Below are 20,924 nucleotides of genomic sequence, written 5' to 3'. Positions count from 1 at the left end.
TGCAGCTCTCTGTGCTTATGTGAAAAAGGCCTTAATATTAGTTTTTTTGTTATGTTATGAATATGTTTTGTTAAGGTGTGCACAGAATTGTGGTGTTACAAAAACTATACTTTCTGCACAAATGTGAGGCTTTACGAATGGCCACTATGGAACTGTTGAGCAGCATAGGCTATGGCATTTCTACATTTAGAAATGTTAATGTATACATGTTCTTGCATGAAATGCACCTACAAAATATGTTAAACATTGGAGAATATTCCATTTTTTTTCAGGCGGATCATACACTGCTTCATAGTAAATTTACCATATGGATGCTACAACAGATGTGCCCATCTGTGTGAATTGAGGGTGCCTAGTACTGTGTGAACATAGGTGAGGTGTTCAGCCTGTTTAATGGCCCCAGCAGTGTGATGGTATACATGCGAATGGTTTAGTAAACCAAGTTAGGCTTCATGTACACTAGCCTACATTTACCGCAGGCGTGGCAAAACACTAAATGTGTCAAAATTGCGGCAAAAACATGCTGCGATTTTGCCACATTTTCCCACGGCCAGCAGTCAAAACATTCCTATCCTGAACTCAATTATTCTGTGTTTGGGAGAAGGAGGTTGAAGCTCACCTAAATGTGGTAGCTCCTAAACTCTGCTAAAAGCCTATGTGTACATTTATACATAGGTTTTTATGGAGTTGAAAGTAGGAGCTTTGGCAAACAAATGCCAAAAGCTCCTAAACTGAAGTTTAGGAGCTACCAGTGTAAGCTAGTATACATGAAGCCTTATGCCCCATACACACGGTCGGATTTTACGACGGAAAATGTGTGATAGGACCTTGTTGTCGTAGGCTCCATCACACATTTTCCATCGGATTTTCCGACACACAAAGTTTGAGAGCAGGATATAAAATTTTCCAACAACAAAATCCGTTGTCGGAAATTCCGATCGTGTGTACACAAATCCGACGGACAAAGTGCCACGCATGCTCAGAATAAATAAAGAGATGAAAGCTATTGTCCACTGCCCCGTTTATAGTCCCGATGTACGTGTTTTACATCACCGTGTTTAGAACGATCGGATTTTCTGACAACTTTGTGTGACCGTTGTGTATGCAAGACAAGTTTGAGCCAACATCCGTCGGAAAAAATCCTAGGATTTTGTTGTCGGAATGTCCGAACAAAGTCCGACCGTGTGTACGGGGCATTAGGGATTTATAAAAAAAAACTTAAAAAAATCAATAATAACTCAGAAATGTTAGAAATTGTTTGTATTTCAAACATGACCAGTTATTAAGATCTCAATGTAACATTTTTATCAGGTTTGTTTATTTGTCCAAGAATTTCTATATGGACTCCCAAGAATGCAAAAGTGCCTCTCAGATCGTGCTCTGTATACACTCTCAATTTTAACAAATCCCATTCTAAATGAAGTTGCATACTTCCATTAGCATTCAAATTTGCCTTTATTTGTATGGCTAGCAGATATTTAACATGGACTGCTTCAATCCCATTGGCATCTCCCAATAAAAAAAATGAACCCCACAAAAAAAACAGTAGACACTTTGCTATATACTACATAATTAGTGGTCCTATAGAATGGTAAAAATTTTCAAAACTAAGCACTTAACAATAAAGAAGGATCACCTTGGCAATTTTACTATGTGTATAACTGAACCTTCTGAATTGCATTGTAAGCAAACCTAAATCTAAAGCTTTAGCTACTTTCTCCCATTATTTCTCTCCACTTGATCTCCTAATCTAAACTTTTCCAAACCCCTTACCTTTTAGAAAATGTGGATTCCCTTGGGTATTTGTGGAAATGCATTTTCAGGACAAAGCCAAAGCAGGGGAGTTATACCTCAGTGCCTGTGCCTTTGGACAAATGCTGACCTGCATCACTAGCATTGCTCCAGATTTACCAATCAGTACCCAGAGGAATCCTGAAGCTCCTAAAATGTAAGTATTACAGCATTGTTTGGATTTGCAGCAGCAGGTGGAGGATGGGAAGGATAGCCAAAGTTTAGATTTGGATTTAAGCTTTAAGGGTTAATTTATATTTATTTCCTATGTATACATATGACATCAAAGGAAAATTGGATGTGTTACAGAACCAAAAAGATGTCAGTGTATTCAAAGTAAAACTCATTATGACAGAAAGGTTTACCAGATGTTCAGCTTCTAAATTCTACAGAGACATCGTACAGTTGTACTATGTGAGAATTCATTTCTTGGACGTACACAACAAGATGACATAATACTCTAACAAGCATATGGAATTTTTAATGAAAAAACATATAGATTGGGCTGACTCCCATGAATTCATTCTCCTGAGATAAGACACAAAAGCATAACACATGGACATGTATCTTGCAGAAAACTTTTCTGTAGTCACAATTTATGTGTTGATTTTTTTTTCTTCAATAACCTAAATGTTTTACTCATTCATGTCTAAAGAGTTCTTACAGGAAAGTTATTGTCTGTCAAGGTACATGCACACTCGTGTTTGTACTGCATTTGCATTGTGTTTGTACTTCATTAAGGTTTACTTGACATGGATCTTTTTTGGCATAGTTTAACCTCCACTGTGAACGCAGGTGCTGTGCAGACTTCACTGCTTACGTGGAATTCCACTTTAACCAGCAATAAAGTCCTATTCTACAACCACAATAAAGATTATTTCAAAGCAGATCCATGACCAATTCAAACAACCTCATGCAAGCAGGGCACAGATGTAATCCAAAGAGTAGTGTACATATTCCTATAAACTTCTAGAGACTAGAAGTAAAAGCTGTATGGTTTATAACATGTCATCCCACTACATTATACAATAAAGAACTAAACATGCAGAGACATTGGTGGGTCACATGTTGCATTCATCTTGCAAATATTTGATGATAACATAGTGAATAATATAGTAAACATATACACCAAAATCAAATATTCCCATCTCTCTTGAACCCATATATTATTGCTTTACCAATCCTGTTTACCTAAAACTCTTGAAGCACGGGCTTGTTTGATCCTAACCCATCAGTGGTGCATTCAACATTACACCACCTGATCCTAAAGTCTAATCTATCATTTCTACAAATCTTTCTTAATTTTTAACATGCAAATACAATCTTTATAGAATCAACACTAAAAGAAGCAACAATTTTTTAAATTAAAGCTAACATTATTTTTTTTTAATCAGCACCAGGAATGATACTCACATGAATGATGAGTGTCCCGTGTTCTGGTGGCTGCTCTGTTGCTTCAAATACTCCCACAGCTGTGATCTTCAGGTTCTGTGAATGTTAATACAAGCGGGGGTCCACCTGCCACAAGCAGTTGACCAAAGGACCAATTATGTCTGCCCTTTCTATTCATAGAAGCAGTACTATCGGTTCCCACAATAAAAAGGGCTCTATGAATGGAGGACGGGCATATGAATGCAAGTTCCACGTCCTCCATTCATAGTGTTTTTGATTAAAAAAAATTAAAAAATAAAGTGACAAATGCTGAGTGATTTTAAATGCCAGAATCAATAGTACAGCTTCTATGAATGGAGCAGGGGAGCGAAGAGAGTAGGCATAGCCAGCACTTTTGACAAGTGGCTTTGACAGGTGGTACTGTTTGCATTAACCCCTGCAGAACCTAAAGATCACAGCTGTGGGGGTATCCAGAAGACAGAGAAGACAATATTTGAAGGAACAGAGCAGGCACCAGAACATGGGTGACTCATCATTCATCAACATACCATTCCTGGTGCTTTGAAAAAAATCATTAGACTTCAGCATTAAAGTAGAATTATAGGCAAAACTTTTTTTTTTCATTTTGGATAGAGCACGGGAATGTTATAACCCCTGCCGGATTTTTTTTGCCATTTGTGTCCCATTGTGGAGATTCCCTTCACCTCCTGTCCCATAGCCAAAACAGGAAATGAGAGGAAATCCCTTCAAATTAAGGGACCCGCAGGTCACAAGAACTAGTGTCCCAATTGGAAGATTTCCCCTCTATTGCTTTTCTGGGGACAACATAAAATCTGAGTTTTTTTTTACTTTCACTGTCAATGATAAGGGTAAACTGACAAATAAAGATGGTGAATCTCCTTAACGGGGGTAAAAAAAGGAATAAAGACTCACAAGCGCTCTAATCCCTCTGCACTCTAAAACGTATAAAAGTTTTGCCTTTAGTTATACTTTAAGGATGACACAAATAACTTTGGCCTTTTTTTACCTTTCAAAATGTTTTTGATTTTGTCACAAGGGATAATTGGGCAATTTCCCAAAACTTGATTTTGCCACAACATTAGTGGTTTGACCTATGCTGAAATTGGCCTATAGTTTTACAATGCAGCATCATTTGGCAAAATTAGCCTAACAAAATAAAATTCCATGTTAAAGCTAGAAAAGCGTAGTTCTCCTAGCTATGAGACTTCAACATTGTGTGGTATGGTTTTAGTTTTGTTTAAATACAAAGCTACGTAACAGCAGTCACATAGCTTTGTTAATAAACGTTTCAATGCAATCAGCAAAGCAATCACATGTATTTGTTTAGAAACAAATTGCCTCTGAAATAGTGACCAGTGGCTTTATTAAGGGGTGAGCATTATTATTGGATGGTATAGTAAGTGTTTTTGGTAATGTTAAGTGTAATGTAAAAAGTTATTGTTAAGGTTAAGTGTAAAGATTTATTGTTAATGCACTAGGAATAAGGTAATTATTAGCTCTGAGAATAGAACTCTCTTTAGGAATAGCATTTTTTTGGCACAAAAACAAGTCTAGGATAGTGTAAAGGAACTTCTGTGGGCCTCAGAAGCCATGTAAAGCCCATTACTCCCTTAAAACCACCAAATTTCTCCATTGACCTAAATGCAATTCACCAACTTTTCTTGAAATGTTCTTATATTTTTTGAGATATTGACAAAGCCAATTTTGCTCATCATTATCTGCCCCTGACACTGTACTTAACTGGTCTGCTTGTTGAAACTCTCAAGATAGCTGGGTACAGACTGCCCCAGCAGGGATACTAATATCTCCAAGTACATTTTAGTCTAAAATGGTGCTGCATGAAAAGAAACACAAAAGTGCTTGGTAATTAACTGGTACCTCTTGTGTTTTAACAGCAGATGTACACATGTATGAAACAAATAAGCTGTTATTGGGCATTTTTTTCAGTTTTCTTCATCCTTTACAAATTTCAGGTGAGTAATATTTATAGTCGTAACACACGCTCAGCCCCCCATTGACAGTTGAGCTGAGTTTCAGCTTGTTTCCCTATGCTTGACTATGCTCAACATGCAAAAACCCACTCTTAATAATAGTCCATGTTCACACTTGTATGCTCACACTATACTGTCTTACACTCAAAAAAGTACATTTTATTTCATATTAGATGTTTTTTCCCCTATAGACTTCAATGGGTGCTTCTATAAACACGTGCCACATGCATTTTTCCACGTAAAAATCTCCTCTCCTCCTTTAGAACTGCCCTCCTCCCCTTGCTCAGCCCAGGAACACATCAAAATCACTAAGAACACCCTCTGATTACACACAGCACAGTTTTTAAATATTTGTGAAATAATACATCTATGGTGGGCTAACATAAAAAGAACACTAACCTTTACATTCATATTTGAGATCAGAGAAGAATACCATCTCTTGGGAGAATACAAAGAGCCCCAGTCGTCCCCCTGCATATGTTTTGTCATATAATGGCCCAGAATCTGCCATGATTAGTTTTCCTTCATACACAACAACTCTGCAAGGAAGTAGAGAAACTTGTAAGACAGTACATCTACCAGAAAAGCATTATACTCATATGGCCAATGTAATTTAAATCAACAAATCAGGTTTAGCAATTGCATAATAAATGTAAAAATATTTCTGGTTAACTACTAATGGTTACTCATTTCTGATCCATGCTGTGTGAGCGTGGAATTTCTACAGTAATTTACACTGAAAGTGTCTCAAAGTTTCGGAGGATTCTGATGTGTTCCATTAGATAGACATTATTCCATAAAGGCTAACATAGAGATAAGTCACAGTCATAATTAATATTTACAGAGATCCGGTCGCAAACTTAAAAATTGTAGGTTCAAGCAAAATCTAGCATTTTAATTAATTATAGTATTTTCCTTTCCATAAACTATATTCTATTCACTCGCAATGTGTCTTTTATCATGCTAGAAAAATCAACTACTCCAGAAGAGTCAATTCCCTAGCATAGTTTTGCATGCTATAGCTCTCTTCTTTTCTGGGAATGTATAATTGTTGTCTGTGCTGACCCAGCATCTCCGCTCCTCACCTCACTAGATAACCTTTAATTTAGCTACTGGTTGAGGAGCAAAGAGGAAAAGTATAGAGTGTCAGTTGAGTGACAGTTTTGAATTCACTGGGGCTGCTGACGTCAAATTCAAGATGAAGTCACCTAGCAGCAGTCTTAGGGCTTTTGGAACTCTACACATAGGGAAGCTTTTACAGGTAAAACCCATAAATTATGTAAATGCACATGTAATCTTAAAGTGTTACTAAACCCAGGACCCTGCATTCACTATATCTGGTCTCCCACAATACCCAGAACATGGAAATACAATTATTTTAGTAAATATAAACTGCTAAATATCTTTTCTCATCAGCAGGACATAGCAGTCTTGTGACCTCTACCAGTGTTTGTCAGAACACTGGTTAAAGCTTGTAGGAGAAGTTTTCATTCTCCTCTGACTTTCCTATGAGGCTGGGTGACTCCTGACCATCTGTCCGGACAGTGCTGATTGGCCCTATGACGATCACATACAACCTTCCAATAAAAAAAATAAAAAAATCTCTAGCAACACACACCAAACAGAGCATGTGCAGAGTTCCCCCAAGAACTGTACTATCGAGAGATGGATTGGGAACTGTGGAAGAAGGGGAGGATCAAGGAAGACGGGATCAAACAGCCTTTTAATACAATGTGCAGGATTAACCCACTTAGGTTCTGCAGTGCACTTTACCGCATATACAGACTTATTTTACTGTTGTGGGTTTAGTAACACTTTAAGGGAAGATTTTTGTTGAAATGAATGGTCTAGTAACAGAGTTTCTTTAATTTATCACTAAAAGTTCAAGTAAGCACTCCCATTCTATTCTTTGCTACCACTATACTCTTTTCACATTTAAATGGTTTGTTCTGTATGCATGTAATCTGTATTATCTTTGCTGGCTACAGTGACTGAATCTGACATCTTTTACATTCTCTGCATTAAGGTAAAAAACCTTTCCATATCAGCTTCCAACAGTCCCCCTTAAATACTTCTCTAAACCTGTTCTCGATCCAGCGCTGTGCCTAACTCCCCTCAGTAGCAGTGGAAGCTATTGACTTCTGCAGCTGTCAATAAAATCCTGTAAGCAGAGAGCAGGGGTGGGGTTGAGCCACATTGTGTGTGTCAATAGACCAACACAGTGCAGCTCAGGATCAAGCCTGCATGAGTGCCCCCATACCAAGTGGCTTGCTATGGGGGCACTCTAAAGGCAGGAGGAACCAGGAGCACTGCCGGGGGACCCCAGAAGAGGAGAACTGGTACTGCTCTGTACAAAACCATTGCACAGAGCAAGTAAGTGTGATGTGTTTATAGTTTCAGAAAAAAAATACATTTACACTCTCTTTAATATCATACAAAATCAACAGCTTACCTAATGTAGCCAGTCTTTGGTCTGTGAGTCAGATGCCACCTGTAAGCAGTGTAATCTTTCCAGCCAACGTTCTTGGGGTCATGCCACAATGTTCGCACCTAGAAAAAGTGTGAGTTTTAAAGTGTCAATGAGTCAATATGAAATATAAAGATCAATATTATAATTTCAAGAACTTCAATGCTACAGATGGCTTATGTTTGTGTGTGTTTCTAAAGGTCCTACAGGAAAATGTTCAATATTTATGAAGGATTTTTGGACAACAAATTTTAGGAGAAATAGTGAAGAAGAAAGCATTGAGGTAAGACTGGTTCAGATGTTGACCCTCTCATTCTCATCTTTTTCACTGCAGTCCTCATAATAAAAATTAAAAATTGAATACACATGGCCAAAGTACCTCTCCAGGTGTATTTCCAGTGTGCCACAAAGCATTCCTCAAATGTTCTCCAGTCCCTGTTGTTGAGTTGACAACTTTTAGAGAGACACCAGAGTACCCATAGGCCCTAGATGGCTTATCTTCCCAATACGTTTGAGTGACTTGCTTCCACATTAACACATAGAATCTACTGCTGGATTGATAACCAAATACAAAGCCAGCATAATCATCATCACGGTCTGTGTTTACGTAGAACGTTCCACTAAAGTCGACTGCACTGAACTCGTCAAAGCCTAAAGGAAACATAAGACAAATTTAGTCAAAATGTTAAAACATATTGATTATCAATGCACATATCAAAAGAAAGACACTCAGTAGCCTGACATGGAGTTTTAAGTGCTCTAAGTATTTATACAAAAACCACGATATTAATCACTTCTTACAAACTACATCACGTCTTTATTCTTATTTAACAAACTTTTTCCTGCTATAAGTAAAAAACATCATCACATTTAGAAATATATGATCTACTTGTGTGCTAGTCATGATTTAATGTGCACTCACACTGTGCAACCATAATGATTTGATTGATGGGGTTTAAGGATAATATTAGAGAAGCTTCTTGGGAGGAGAATATTTCACTCTACATGTGGAGCTATTAAATAACTCAGGCTAAAAACACTCTTTGCCTTTGGTTTATTTTCTTATGTTTTCCTTTTTTTTTTTTTTTTCTTTTAAGGATTCTTTGATCCAATGGCAGAATTGACACAGTATATAATGTAGGTATGTTCTGTACACGTGAATATATGAACATTAGGTAAAGGTTACATACTTCTACTCTCAATAGTGCATTACTCCAATCACCAGTGCCTGGGCGCATCAGGATGAACAAAATAAAAATACAAAAATAATCTTCCAAGGCTCATGTGGTTTTTAAACAATAAAAAGCCTAATGTATAATCGTGTTGCAGATGCTGCCTAGAATTTTGTGGCTGAGAAAAACTGAAAACAAGGTTGTAAGCTTTCTTACCCACAGCTATACCAGGATCTGAATTGGCAGTCTGAACCAGCTCTTTTCCTTGATGTCGAATCACCCAGTTGGGATCAATTTGTGCTGTTCCCTTTGGATCTAAAGGAACCATCTGGAATTTCCTAAAGTCAGTTTCACTTATACCACTGTTTTCTGGACAGACATCGTAGATATCAGGAATGCTGTCATTATCAAAATCATCTTTGCACGCATCACCTCTGCCATCACCTGTAACAAATAAGTATGGGATACTGTGTATTTAAATATACAACATAGCTTTTACAATAATAAATAGATAAAAGATGCTGTGTGAATAGTTTAAACAAAAATGTTTATTCTGTTTAATGTTTTAATTAAAGAAATTTAATTTAGCTATGTTGGCATAATAACCAAAAATGGCAAAACCTTTATAAATTACAAATAATAAAAACACCACAATTATGATATGCATTCAAAATATCTAGTTTTTATAAGTGGAGGACAAAGTATTTTATATTTAAAAAAAATCTTGTTAAAGCACATTGAAGTTATGTTATATGGTTGGTTTTGCTACTAATAGTGTAAACAGAGTGCCTCTTTTAGCTGTTTTTATGCATCATCCACTGCCAGGAAGAATATGAAATATTGCATTCAAGAGCATTATGTTCCTTTCAGGTCGTTTCACTTCATTTGAGTGTCTGTGGTTGCAAATATCACAAGAAAAGACTATTAACCTTCGAGTTTTGCAGTGAGTAATCTTGGCAGTGATGTGGGATAAAGTCTGATCTTCCTGGCTTATTATATTCTGGCATGCTGCAAGGTATGTAATTTAGCAGTGACTAGATTAGGCCTTTTATCCCTGACATGGTTGCCTGCAGCAACATTCCACAATGGATATTTAATTTAATATAAAGCACATAGTATTGTGGCTTCTCTATTAGGATCAAGACACAGTAAATCACGAAACAAGCTCGAGGACATATGCGATTGCAGGTGAAAAATGAGTAACATTTTCAGGAAAGTCTTACTACACACGGAACCAAGAAACTCAAGCAGTAATGAAAGTTTTACAAGCAATTATACTAGGACATGTTATTAGGCAAGATCTGATTAGTAGATTTGGTCCGTAAAGTACCAACAGATGTTTACTCTTAGCAGTCACAATAAAATCACCATAGAGGGTCCATGGACACTATACATGTGTGTTCATGCAGCTCATTATCATGGATTATGCTGCTTTGTGTTAAGTCAGCCCATTCACTTCCGGTGAGGTGAACTACAATGCATAACATGTACATTTTGGTGCACTGCAGTGCGATTGCATTACCTTCTATTGTAGTAGGCCATAGGAGTGCCATTCAAAATGAACAGTACTGAAATCCAATACCGTTCATGCATTTTTGTGTGTTGCGATATCACTTCATTTACAGCACATTACTGTAACTAATAAGCGTAAATAAGCCCTTTAGACAAACTGGATACTAGCATAAGTGATCTTCTTAACAGCATTTAATTGCCAAATCGATGCTTGTGCAAGCTCTTGAAAAAAAAAAAAAATACTAGGTCCAGTGAATATTGGTTAAGCTTTGCTACCTAACACAGTAACTGCAGACAGAGATGTCCAATAGTTCAACAGTTAAAACACTAATGTGTAATTTGGACCCACACAGCCAGATCTGTCAATGAAAAGAAAATATCCAGTACTTAAACTGTTACTAAACCCAGTAATATAAAAATAGTTCACCCCCCCCCCCCACAGTGCCCACAGCTTATAAATCATCTTCTTACATTCAAATACTGCCACTATATATTTTTTTGGATGATCTGTATACCACAGTTACATGATAAACTGCACAGTTTCTCCAGTGCTGAGAGTTCAGGAAGAAGGAGATTTCCACTGTAGCCTGTATACACGCCAACATGTGTGATGTCAATATCATGTGACCTGGCTAGCTCTGATCAACGAGTAAATGTTCTCTCCAGCATAAAAGACACAACTATGCGCAGGTCGGCTACTCTGCCTGTGTTAGCTGGCTTTCGCCAGATAGACAGTGCAGGAGGGAAGGATCTATGCATACAGGATAAAACAGCCATTTTACACAATGCAGAGGATTAATTCCTTAAGTTCCACAGTGAGTTTAACCAGCATGCTATGCTGCATATATAGACTGATTTTACTGTTGTGGGTTTAGTAACACTTTAATTAAGACACACCTTTTTTTGTAAAAAGTGTTGAAATTTTGCTTGCTGAAGTATTTAATTTCAGAAACAATGATATTGGGGATATTTATAAAAAAAACTGAAGAAATGAAAATGGTAATACTACTGGAATTGTTGCCCTTATTGACCAATTAAATTTCACCTGGCATTCCCTAGGATACCAAACAAGGTATATGGCTGATCTCTTTGTGACATAACTCTGCATTTATACCCCTCTTCTATTCTCAAGTTTCTTTTAAGGGATGCCTCTTGAAATGTTGAAAAATTACCAAAAATGGAACCTAGAAATAATAGGATTTCAGTTTTTTAATAAGGCTTAAATCTCTTTTGTTTTAAAAATGCATCTTTCCAGAAAAAAACACAGTATTCTCAGTGTTATTCTTGTATAATCAGAAAAATGTTTGATATTTACAGTATACCACTGTAGTAATAGGCTAGATTACAAAAGATTTAAAATTGTATTTTGTGTTTTAAATTATAAGTTAGGATTCACATACGGTATATAAGTGCAGAAGCAAACCTTTTGTATTTGAGCAATCCGTTACATATGATAAAGTGTAGCTGTAACAAACATTCTGACATTATCAATAGGGAGGGAGAATGGTTAGTGTGGATTGTGCAGGTGGTTTATGGTTTTAGGGAATATTGTGAAACTAAAACACATGAAGGCAAGTCCAGTCATAGAAATGTACAAAATAGCTTGAAAGGATATGGCTGTATGCCAAATAACCCATAAACACAAGTCATAATGCACAGAGCACACAATTTGATACTCTTTGCCTGAGACGACTCGTGGCTGTTGCCTAGTCTGCAAATAAACTCCAAATATGACAAAAGGAGAGATGATGAATTCATAAAGAAATGTTTGTGTATGCTATAAAAGACATGTGTCTTTTATGACAAAGTCTTTTGCAATCTAGCCTATATCAAAAGTCTTAGTTATAAATGTAGAGCTACAGTATTTACAACAAAAATATGGAATATATCTATTAGAATGGCCAAATGGCACAGGGGTAACAATATAGGCTACCTGTTATGTTTTATTTTTTCTATTTTATTGTTTCTAAAGAAAATCACCAAAAAAGCATTGCAATCACAATAAAAAAATGAAGATGAACCCTACAATATCCTCAGTAAAATCAGGGATCATAGCTTGAGCTCCATTCAGTCCATATGAATTGCTTGGTCCAGGAAGTTACTTCATTCCTTTCTGACTGCACATCTTCACTTTGTATGTATCATCTTAGATAGTGGAGTTGATTTAGACCCCTTTCACACTGGGGTATTTTTCAGGCACTTTAGCACTGGAAATAGCTTCTGCTAAGCGCCTGAAAACTTCCTCCCATTCATTCCAGTGTGGCGTTTCACACTCGAGCGGTGCGCTTGTGGGAAGTTAGGAAAAGTCCTGCAAGCAGCATCTTTGGGGTGGGTTGGGAGCGCTGTATTTAGTGCTCCCAAAACTCCCTGCACATTGGCATGAATGGGCAGCGCTTTCAAATCCCCTGAAATGCACTTCGCTGCAAAACAGGAGTTTTTAACCCCCTTTTTGGGGGTTTTCAAGGGAATTTTCCACAGAGCTTAGTGAATGCAGTGAAATTTCACTTTGCAAAGAATACCCAATCACAGGCAAGGAAAACTAAAATAACTGTGCACCAAATTGGATGATGTAAGTTTGTAGAGCTTTACTCAGTTACTAAGCTCTGGGGAAAGTTCCCTTGCAAAGTGTAATGTCCCTTGCAAAGTAAACAGTCTATTTGCCTTTAGTTATTCAACCCCATTGCTTCTTTTATATGTTACCCAATTGTTTAGAAAGAACTGTTTCTAAAACCTGTTTTAAAGCTTTTAGCCTTAGTTGTCAAACTTGCAGTGCATTTTTAAATGTATTCTAGATAGCAAACTAAAATATATTTGAGTCCCAAATATTTCTCTTTAAATTCATTGCCCGTGAAAGTTTTATATAATCACAGAAGAGAATCATGGAATCTTACATGTGCTCAGAGACTGAACTATGAGTAAATATGGCTGAATTTCTCTTGTCATTGCTTACTTAATTGGAATAAGTTGTCATAATTGTTCCTTACAACGTATTTACTGACCAGATATATGTGGGCAAAAACTTTAATCTTACCATTGGAATCTTTCTGTTCTGGATTAAACACAAGCCGACAGTTGTCTCTATCATCAGGGACACCATCATTGTCATCGTCTGAATCACAAGCATCTCCTCTGCCGTCTTTGTCATGGTCGGCTTGATTTGCATTAGGTATGTAGGGGCAATTGTCCAAATTGTTTTGATAGCCATCTTCATCAATGTCTTCGTTGTTATCACACTGATCTCCCACAAGATCATTGTCCACATCGGTCTAAAAGTAAACAGACATAGCTATTAAACTGGACAGAGAGTTGTCACCTGAGTACACAGGAAATGTATAGTGTGAATGTCACACACCTGGAGAATAATAAATGATTCTGAGAGGTTTTTATGGTACAAAGGAATGAGCAGATAGATAGTTAGAATTTAAAATATGGGTTTGTTAAATTTGTGGTCTTTCAAGTTAAATATCACTTACATTGTGAGCTACAGTGCATTTTACAAGAGAATGTTATTGGAATGTCATGTAATATTTTTAGTGAGGTGATAAGCACATATGACTGTCAAAAGTTAGTCTGCACATGATTGTGAGATCAGATAAATGTTTCAAAACCTTTACATTTTATTAATGGAATCTAATGCCCCGTACACACGGTCGAACATTGATCGGACATTCCGACAACAAAATCCTAGGATTTTTTCCGACGGATGTTGGCTCAAACTTGTCTTGCATACACACGGTCACACAAAATTGTCAGAAAATCCGATCGTTCTGAACGCAGTGATGTAAAACACGTACGTTGGGACTGTAAACGGGGCAGTAGCCAATAGCTTTCATCTCTTTATTTATTCTGCGCATGCGTGGCATTTTGTGCGCCGGATTTGTGTACACACGATCGGAAATTACGACATGGATTTTGTTGTCGGAAAATTTTATAGCCTGCTCTCAAACTTTGAGTGTCGGAAAATCCGATGGAAAATGTGTGATGGAGCCTACACATGGTCGGAATTTCTGACAACAAGGTCCTATCACACATTTTCCATCGGAAAATCCGACCGTGTGTACAGGGCATAACTCTGTGTCTTCAGGTTTGTCTTTAGGTTTACACTATGCAAATCAGATTTTGCAGGCATGCAGAAAACTGTCACCAATTTAATTGAACGAAAATATTACTAATGTATTATTAGAAGGCATTTTAGTATAAATTAACAACAATAAGTCTGGTGCTGGGGGACTGGACACAGTGGGATCCATGTATGGTGCCCTGTGGGAGACCAAAAAGCAGCTGTGTGGAACTTCTGCACCAGGAGTGGTGTCGGAAAAAAACAATAGCAACACTCAGAGAAAAACCACAACCAGAAGTGCTGGATGGGAGTTCCATCCAGTGTTTCTGTTTGTGGTTTTTCTTTGAGTGTTGTCATTATTTTATTATAAATGTTGCACTGGGGTGGTGTTTACTAGATTCTTGTAGTTTTTTCTGTATAGAGCCTCTATTTTATGGCACTTGGAACTACAAGCAGACATTCTTAAAATATCCTTATCCAAAGCATGTATGAACTTTAACTTGTCTGTTAGCAGGAACCAGTTCTTTAAGGGGATATTAACACTGAAGGCCAGTAGGACAGTCTCCTGATTGGCTGTCACAATGATCACGTGATCAGAAGCCCATCCTACAGGCCATCCAATATTGCTGGGTTACTGATAGCTGTTCATCAAAAGCGTGGTCATGGTGGTGGGGGCGCTGATTGAGCAAGCTCCCAGCACAACATAGTGACAAATGTATGTGTACAGCTAGCAGTAGAGGATTAATAAAAAAAGTAGTTAATCTAGGGTGCATAGGGTTTGCTACTATGCATTTTTTAAACACATTTTTAGGGATCTGGAATGCAATGTTTGAATATTGAAGTGGATATTGCAGAGTGGTTGCTGTTTCTACCATGCATTACTTGGTTTGCTTTTATTTCTCTACACAATTATCTCTAAAGGCATAATAAAGTCATTCTAAAAATGTCCCAAATTAATTTAGACTCCATGCCTTTTTCTCTAAAAGCTGGCTAAGTTTGACTTTCTGAAATTTTGTATCCGTGTACACTAACTACTTATAAAGTTTTAACAGTCCAAATTTTACAGAGTAGGGAATTCTTGGCAAAAATTCCCATTTTCTACTGCACTTGTTCTACTTATGGAAAATAAAATATATATACTGTAAAAGGCGTATTTTCTGAGAAATTGCATCCTCACAATTGTGGCCTACATACAGTTTGGTCTGCTGCACTGTGGCTGTGTTCTGAAATATGACACATATTTTGAGTCAAAGCCATAGAAAACCATGATCATGTCCTTTGATTGTGCCAGCTTTAGCTGGAACGTGAAGCCACTATTTTATATGGCCATGGTGGGCTTGAGCACAGTCACAGTGCTGTGAGACATGAGCACTGCCTGCCTCTGGTAAGACAATGGTAGTAAGGTCAGTGTTTTATATTTTTTTTATGAGCAAGATAGTGGAGGGTGATGGTATACCACTTCATGCGCAAGATGGTGAAGGTGGAGAATGGAGACTTTTGTAAAAGTTTGCGATCTCGGGGAACCTCTGAAATAATGTTCACATCTACATCTTACAGAACATTGGTGTGATGAGTAAGCTGTTGAACAACAATTATTTTTATAAACCTAATAATAAAATCAATATTAACACATACAAGCTGGACCCTCTGATACCTCCTGTATTGAATTGTCTTGTAACTATACAGTCTGACCTCACATTGTAAAGTGCTGCACAAACTGTTGGTGCTATAAAAATCCTGTAAAAATCTATTTAATCTGAAACGTGTGCCTGTTCTTTTCTGTACAGATGCTCAATTCTGGATCCAACTTGAGATAAATAGTGTACAGGGAGGCATCAGGGTGGGATACAGGGGGAAAGAAGGGCACAGTATACAGGGGCAGGAGGGCACATTACATGGGGAAGGAAGACAATTTACATGAAGGGGCAGAAGGCATATTACATGGGGGAAGCGGGCGTATTACATGAAGGGGCATCAGGGAACATTTAATGAGAGCAGGGCATCTTACATGGGAGCAGGGCACCTTACGTAGGAGCAGGGAACATTATATTGGAAGAAGGCACATTACGTGGGTGCAGGGCACATTATGTGGGAACAGAGTACATTACATGAAAGCAGGGCACATTACATGGTAGCAGAGCATATTACATGAAAGCAGGGCATATTACATGAGAGCAGGGACATTCCATGGGAGCAGGGCAAAGTTCATGAGAGCAGAGCACATTACATGGGAGTAGCGCACATTGCATGGGAACAGGGCACATTATGGGGCATACAGCAGGGCACATTGTATAGGGCACACAGCAGGACACATTATGGGGCACTGTCAGGATACACCCATCAGCAGACAGCCTCAAAGATGTCTAAAGCACAGAAAGAGACATATTCCTGCTGCACACAGAAACCGGGCTCTGGTATTTAGACGTGCGCATGCGCGAACAAGAGCGCAAACAGTGGCCGTCACGCATTCCTGAGCAACGATCGGCACCTGCACACTTCCGTACGTATCTAACGCGCGCACTAGTGCTCGTTCACGTTGGCGCCAAACGATCTATTTAAGTCCAGCTGGTGCTTGGCCTGGTGCTGCCTTGTCTTCAGCTTCTGAGTATCCAGTATCCTGTGAACCTGTATCCTGATTCCTGGCTTGTCTTGTTACCTTCCCTTGAACTCTGCCTTTACCGACCCCGGCTTGTCCTGTGACTAATCTTCTGCTTCCTCCCTGGTACCTGCACTGCTGATCTGGTTTGACCCAGCTTGTTCCTGACTACGATCCTGCCTGCACCTAGTACCCGATTTGATCTGCCGTGTATGACACTGCCTGTCCGACCCTGCTGCTTGTCGTAGCCAAGATTCGGAAGTGCCTGACCTTTCTCCCTGCCAGCCAGTCCTCCCGGCCTCCCAAGTCTTCTCACCTGGCCGTACAGATTTCACTACAACTTTCAGAAAGAGTGGTCCAAGTACCTGCTATTGTAGATTCAGGGGCTTGCAGTTGCTTCATTGATTTGACTTTTGCTCTTCAACATAAGATTCCTCTGCAACCCAAAGCTCATGGACTCTCTATCCACCTGGCAGACGGGTCACATATTAAGTCCGGTCCGGTTACCCAGGAGACTGTCCCGTTATTAGCTACTATTTCTGGTGACCACAGAGAACTGTTATGACTGGATGCCATAGCTTCACCACTGTTCCCTATCATTTTGGGTATGCCATGGCTCCAGGCACATAATCCCTGTATCCATTGGGATGTCGGAAAAGTCGAATTTCCCTCTCTCTACTGCCAGCAACATTGTTTCTCCAAACCATTCTGTCATCCATCCCCCTTGCTGTGCATGGACTCAGATGATGAAATCCGTTCTTCCATTCCAGCACCCTACCAAGACTTTGCCGATGTGTTCAGTAAGAAGGGAGCTGAGATTCTACCTCCACATAGACCATACGACTGCCCCATCGAGCTCCTCCCTGGGGCCGAGATACCTTTTGGGCGAATCTTTCCCTTGACTGAACCTGAACTTGCCGCCTTGAAAATCTATATTGATGACAGCCTGAGAAAGGGATTTATCTGTCCCTCTACATCCCCAGCCGGAGCTGGGATTTTCTTTGTTGAGAAAAAAGATCTTTCCCTTTGCCCGTGCGTGGATTACCGGGACTTAAATAAAATCACGATTAAAAACCGATACCCCTTGCCTCTAGTACCAGAGTTGTTTCAGAGACTCCGTTCTGCTGTCATCTTCACAAAGTTAGACTTGCGAGGGGCATATAACCTGGTACGTATTCGTGAAGGTGACGAATGGAAGACGGCCTTTCGTACCAGGTTTGGACATTTCGAATACTTGGTGATGCCCTTTGGGCTATGTAATGCCCCAGCAACGTTCCAGCACTTTATTAATGATGTTTTCCAGGACTATTTAGACTTATTTGTCATTATATATCTTGACGATATCTTGATTTTCTCCCCTTCTTTAGAAGCTCATCGAGAACATGTCAGAAAAGTTTTGGTTCGACTCAGACAGCACGGCTTGTTTGCAAAAGTAGAAAAGTGCGAATTTGAATGCCAAAGCATCCAGTTCCCGGGCCTTGTTCTTTCCACAGGTGGCATTAAGATGGATCCCCAGAAGGTCTCGGCCATCCTGGATTGGCCGGCTCCTACGGACAAGAAAGGGGTGCAGCGGTTTGTAGGATTTGCAAACTTCTATAGGAAGTTTATCAAGGGGTTTTCCGCAATAATTTCTCCCATAACTCAACTGACAAGACAATCTCAACGGTTCCAGTGGTCTTCCGAGGCGCAAACCGCATTTGAAACTCTGAAAGGCCTTTTCACAGCTGCACCTATATTACGTCATCCAGATCCTGCTCTGCCGTTCGTCCTAGAGGTAGACGCATCAGAGACGGCAGTAGGGGCGGTTCTGTCTCAACGCCAAGGGGCCAAGTCCCTACTACATCCTGTGGCATTCTTTTCTCGCAAGTTGTCCCCGGCAGAGAAAAACTACGACGTAGGAGACCGTGAGCTTCTGGCAATTAAAGCTGCTCTCGAAGAGTGGAGATACCTACTGGAAGGTGCAGCTCATCCGATCCTGATCTACACCGACCATCGAAACTTAGAGTATCTGCGAGTCGCAAAGCGCTTAAAACCCCGGCAGGCCAGGTGGGCACTCTTTTTTACAAGATTTGTTTTCCATATTACCTACAGGCCAGGATCTAAGAACATTAAGTCGGATGCTCTGTCCCGAATGTTTGGCACGACAGAAGAACCAGTTCCTCCGGATACCATTCTTCCTCCCGGAAATTTCCTTTTATTACAGGAAGATTTGTTGTCACAGATTAGACAAGCCACTGTTGATGTCTCACCATCTTCTGGGATGACGCTACAAGCTAAAGATGGCCTTTTATGGCACAACAACAAGATCTTTGTGCCTGAAGGTCTACGAGTCTCCACCTTGGGTCTCTGCCATGACCATGCCCTTGCAGGACACTTTGGAGTCCACAAGACAACTGAACTTTTACAGCGTACCTTTTGGTGGCCTTGTTTAAAAGAAGATTGCAAGAAGTACATTGAAACCTGCCCTACCTGCGCCAGAAATAAATATAGCCGAACAAGATCCTGGGGATTGTTAAGACCCTTGCCAGTTCCAGATAGACCCTGGCAGATGATTTCTATGGATTTTATCACTGAGCTCCCTCCTTCCGAAGGTTACTCTACCATCTTTGTAGTCATAGATCGGTTGTCGAAGATGGCACATTTCCTACCCATGAAGGGTACCCCGTCTGCTTCTGAGACAGCGCAGGTCTTTATTAAAGAAATTGTGAGACTACATGGACTTCCTGCCAATATCGTGTCGGAACGCGGGGTACAATTCACATCCAGATTTTGGAGAGCCTTGTGTAAATCCTTGAAAATCGAACTATCCTTTTCCTCAGCTTACCACCCCCAGACCAATGGTCAAACTGAAAGGACCAACCAGACGTTAGAGCAATACTTACGCTGTTTTTCTTCCTTCTCGCAGGATGACTGGGTGGCACTATTACCTCTGGCGGAGTTTGCGTATAATAATTCAGAGCATTCTGCCATCAAACAAGCCCCATTCTTCGCCAACTGGGTTGGGTTCCACCCTTCATTTTTGACTGCCTCCGCTCCAGAATGCCCTGTGTCGGCAGTTCAGGACACAATAAACTTTTTCAGGTCCAACAATCAGTTATTACAGAAGACGATGACCAAGGCCCAGGAAGACTATAAAAAATCCTTTGACAAAAAGAAGCGGGGAGAGTTGATTTTGGAACCTGGTGATCCGGTCTGGTTAGCTACGACTAATCTGAAATTAGCCTGCCCATCTAGAAAACTGGGCCCTAGGTTTGTGGGACCCTTCAGGGTGAAGAAAAGGATCAATAATGTGGCTTATGAGTTGGCACTCCCGGATTCCTTCAGAATTCACCCAGTTTTCCATATATCTCTACTGAAGCCTGCTAGTCCAGATCCATTTCCCGAAAGGAGTAGTAATCCTCCTGCACCTGTAATGGTAGATGGGGAAGAGGAGTACGAGGTCGAGGCGATCATGGATTGCAGGAAGAGACAGAATCAGGTCCAGTACTTGGTCAAATGGAAAGGGTACGGACCTGAGGAAAATTCATGGGAGCCAGAGGGCAATATTCATGCCAACAGACTTGTCCAAGCTTTCTGTCAAAACCACCCGGAGAGACTAGCTCGGTTGGGCATCCGGAGGCTGCCCATTGGAGGGGGGCAATGTCAGGATACACCCATCAGCAGACAGCCTCAAAGATGTCTAAAGCACAGAAAGAGACATATTCCTGCTGCACGCAGAAACCGGGCTCTGGTATTTAGACGTGCGCATGCGCGAACAAGAGCGCAAACAGTGGCCGTCACGCATTCCTGAGCAACGATCGGCACCTGCACACTTCCGTACGTATCTAACGCGCGCACTAGCGCTCGTTCACGTTGGCGCCAAACGATCTATTTAAGTCCAGCTGGTGCTTGGCCTGGTGCTGCCTTGTCTTCAGCTTCTGAG

At 39.8% G+C, this 20,924-nt stretch overlaps 1 protein-coding gene across 1 annotated transcript in view; it reads right to left on the bottom strand.

The window, feature by feature from the left end:
• Positions 1-20,924, bottom strand: part of THBS2 (thrombospondin 2) — a 181,694-nt gene that overhangs the window by 5,507 nt on the left and 155,263 nt on the right. The window contains exons 17-21 of the mRNA XM_073627865.1: positions 13,378-13,612; positions 9,051-9,278; positions 8,042-8,313; positions 7,648-7,745; positions 5,595-5,734 (exon numbers count right to left, since the gene is read on the bottom strand). Coding sequence (XP_073483966.1) covers positions 5,595-5,734; positions 7,648-7,745; positions 8,042-8,313; positions 9,051-9,278; positions 13,378-13,612 — 973 coding nt within the window. The remainder of the gene's footprint in view (positions 1-5,594; positions 5,735-7,647; positions 7,746-8,041; positions 8,314-9,050; positions 9,279-13,377; positions 13,613-20,924) is intronic.

This window comes from Aquarana catesbeiana, linkage group LG04, assembly GCF_042186555.1.
Source record: "Aquarana catesbeiana isolate 2022-GZ linkage group LG04, ASM4218655v1, whole genome shotgun sequence".
In the NCBI taxonomy this organism is placed as follows: Eukaryota; Metazoa; Chordata; class Amphibia; order Anura; family Ranidae; genus Aquarana; species Aquarana catesbeiana.
This window is presented reverse-complemented; position numbering and strand designations above follow the sequence as displayed.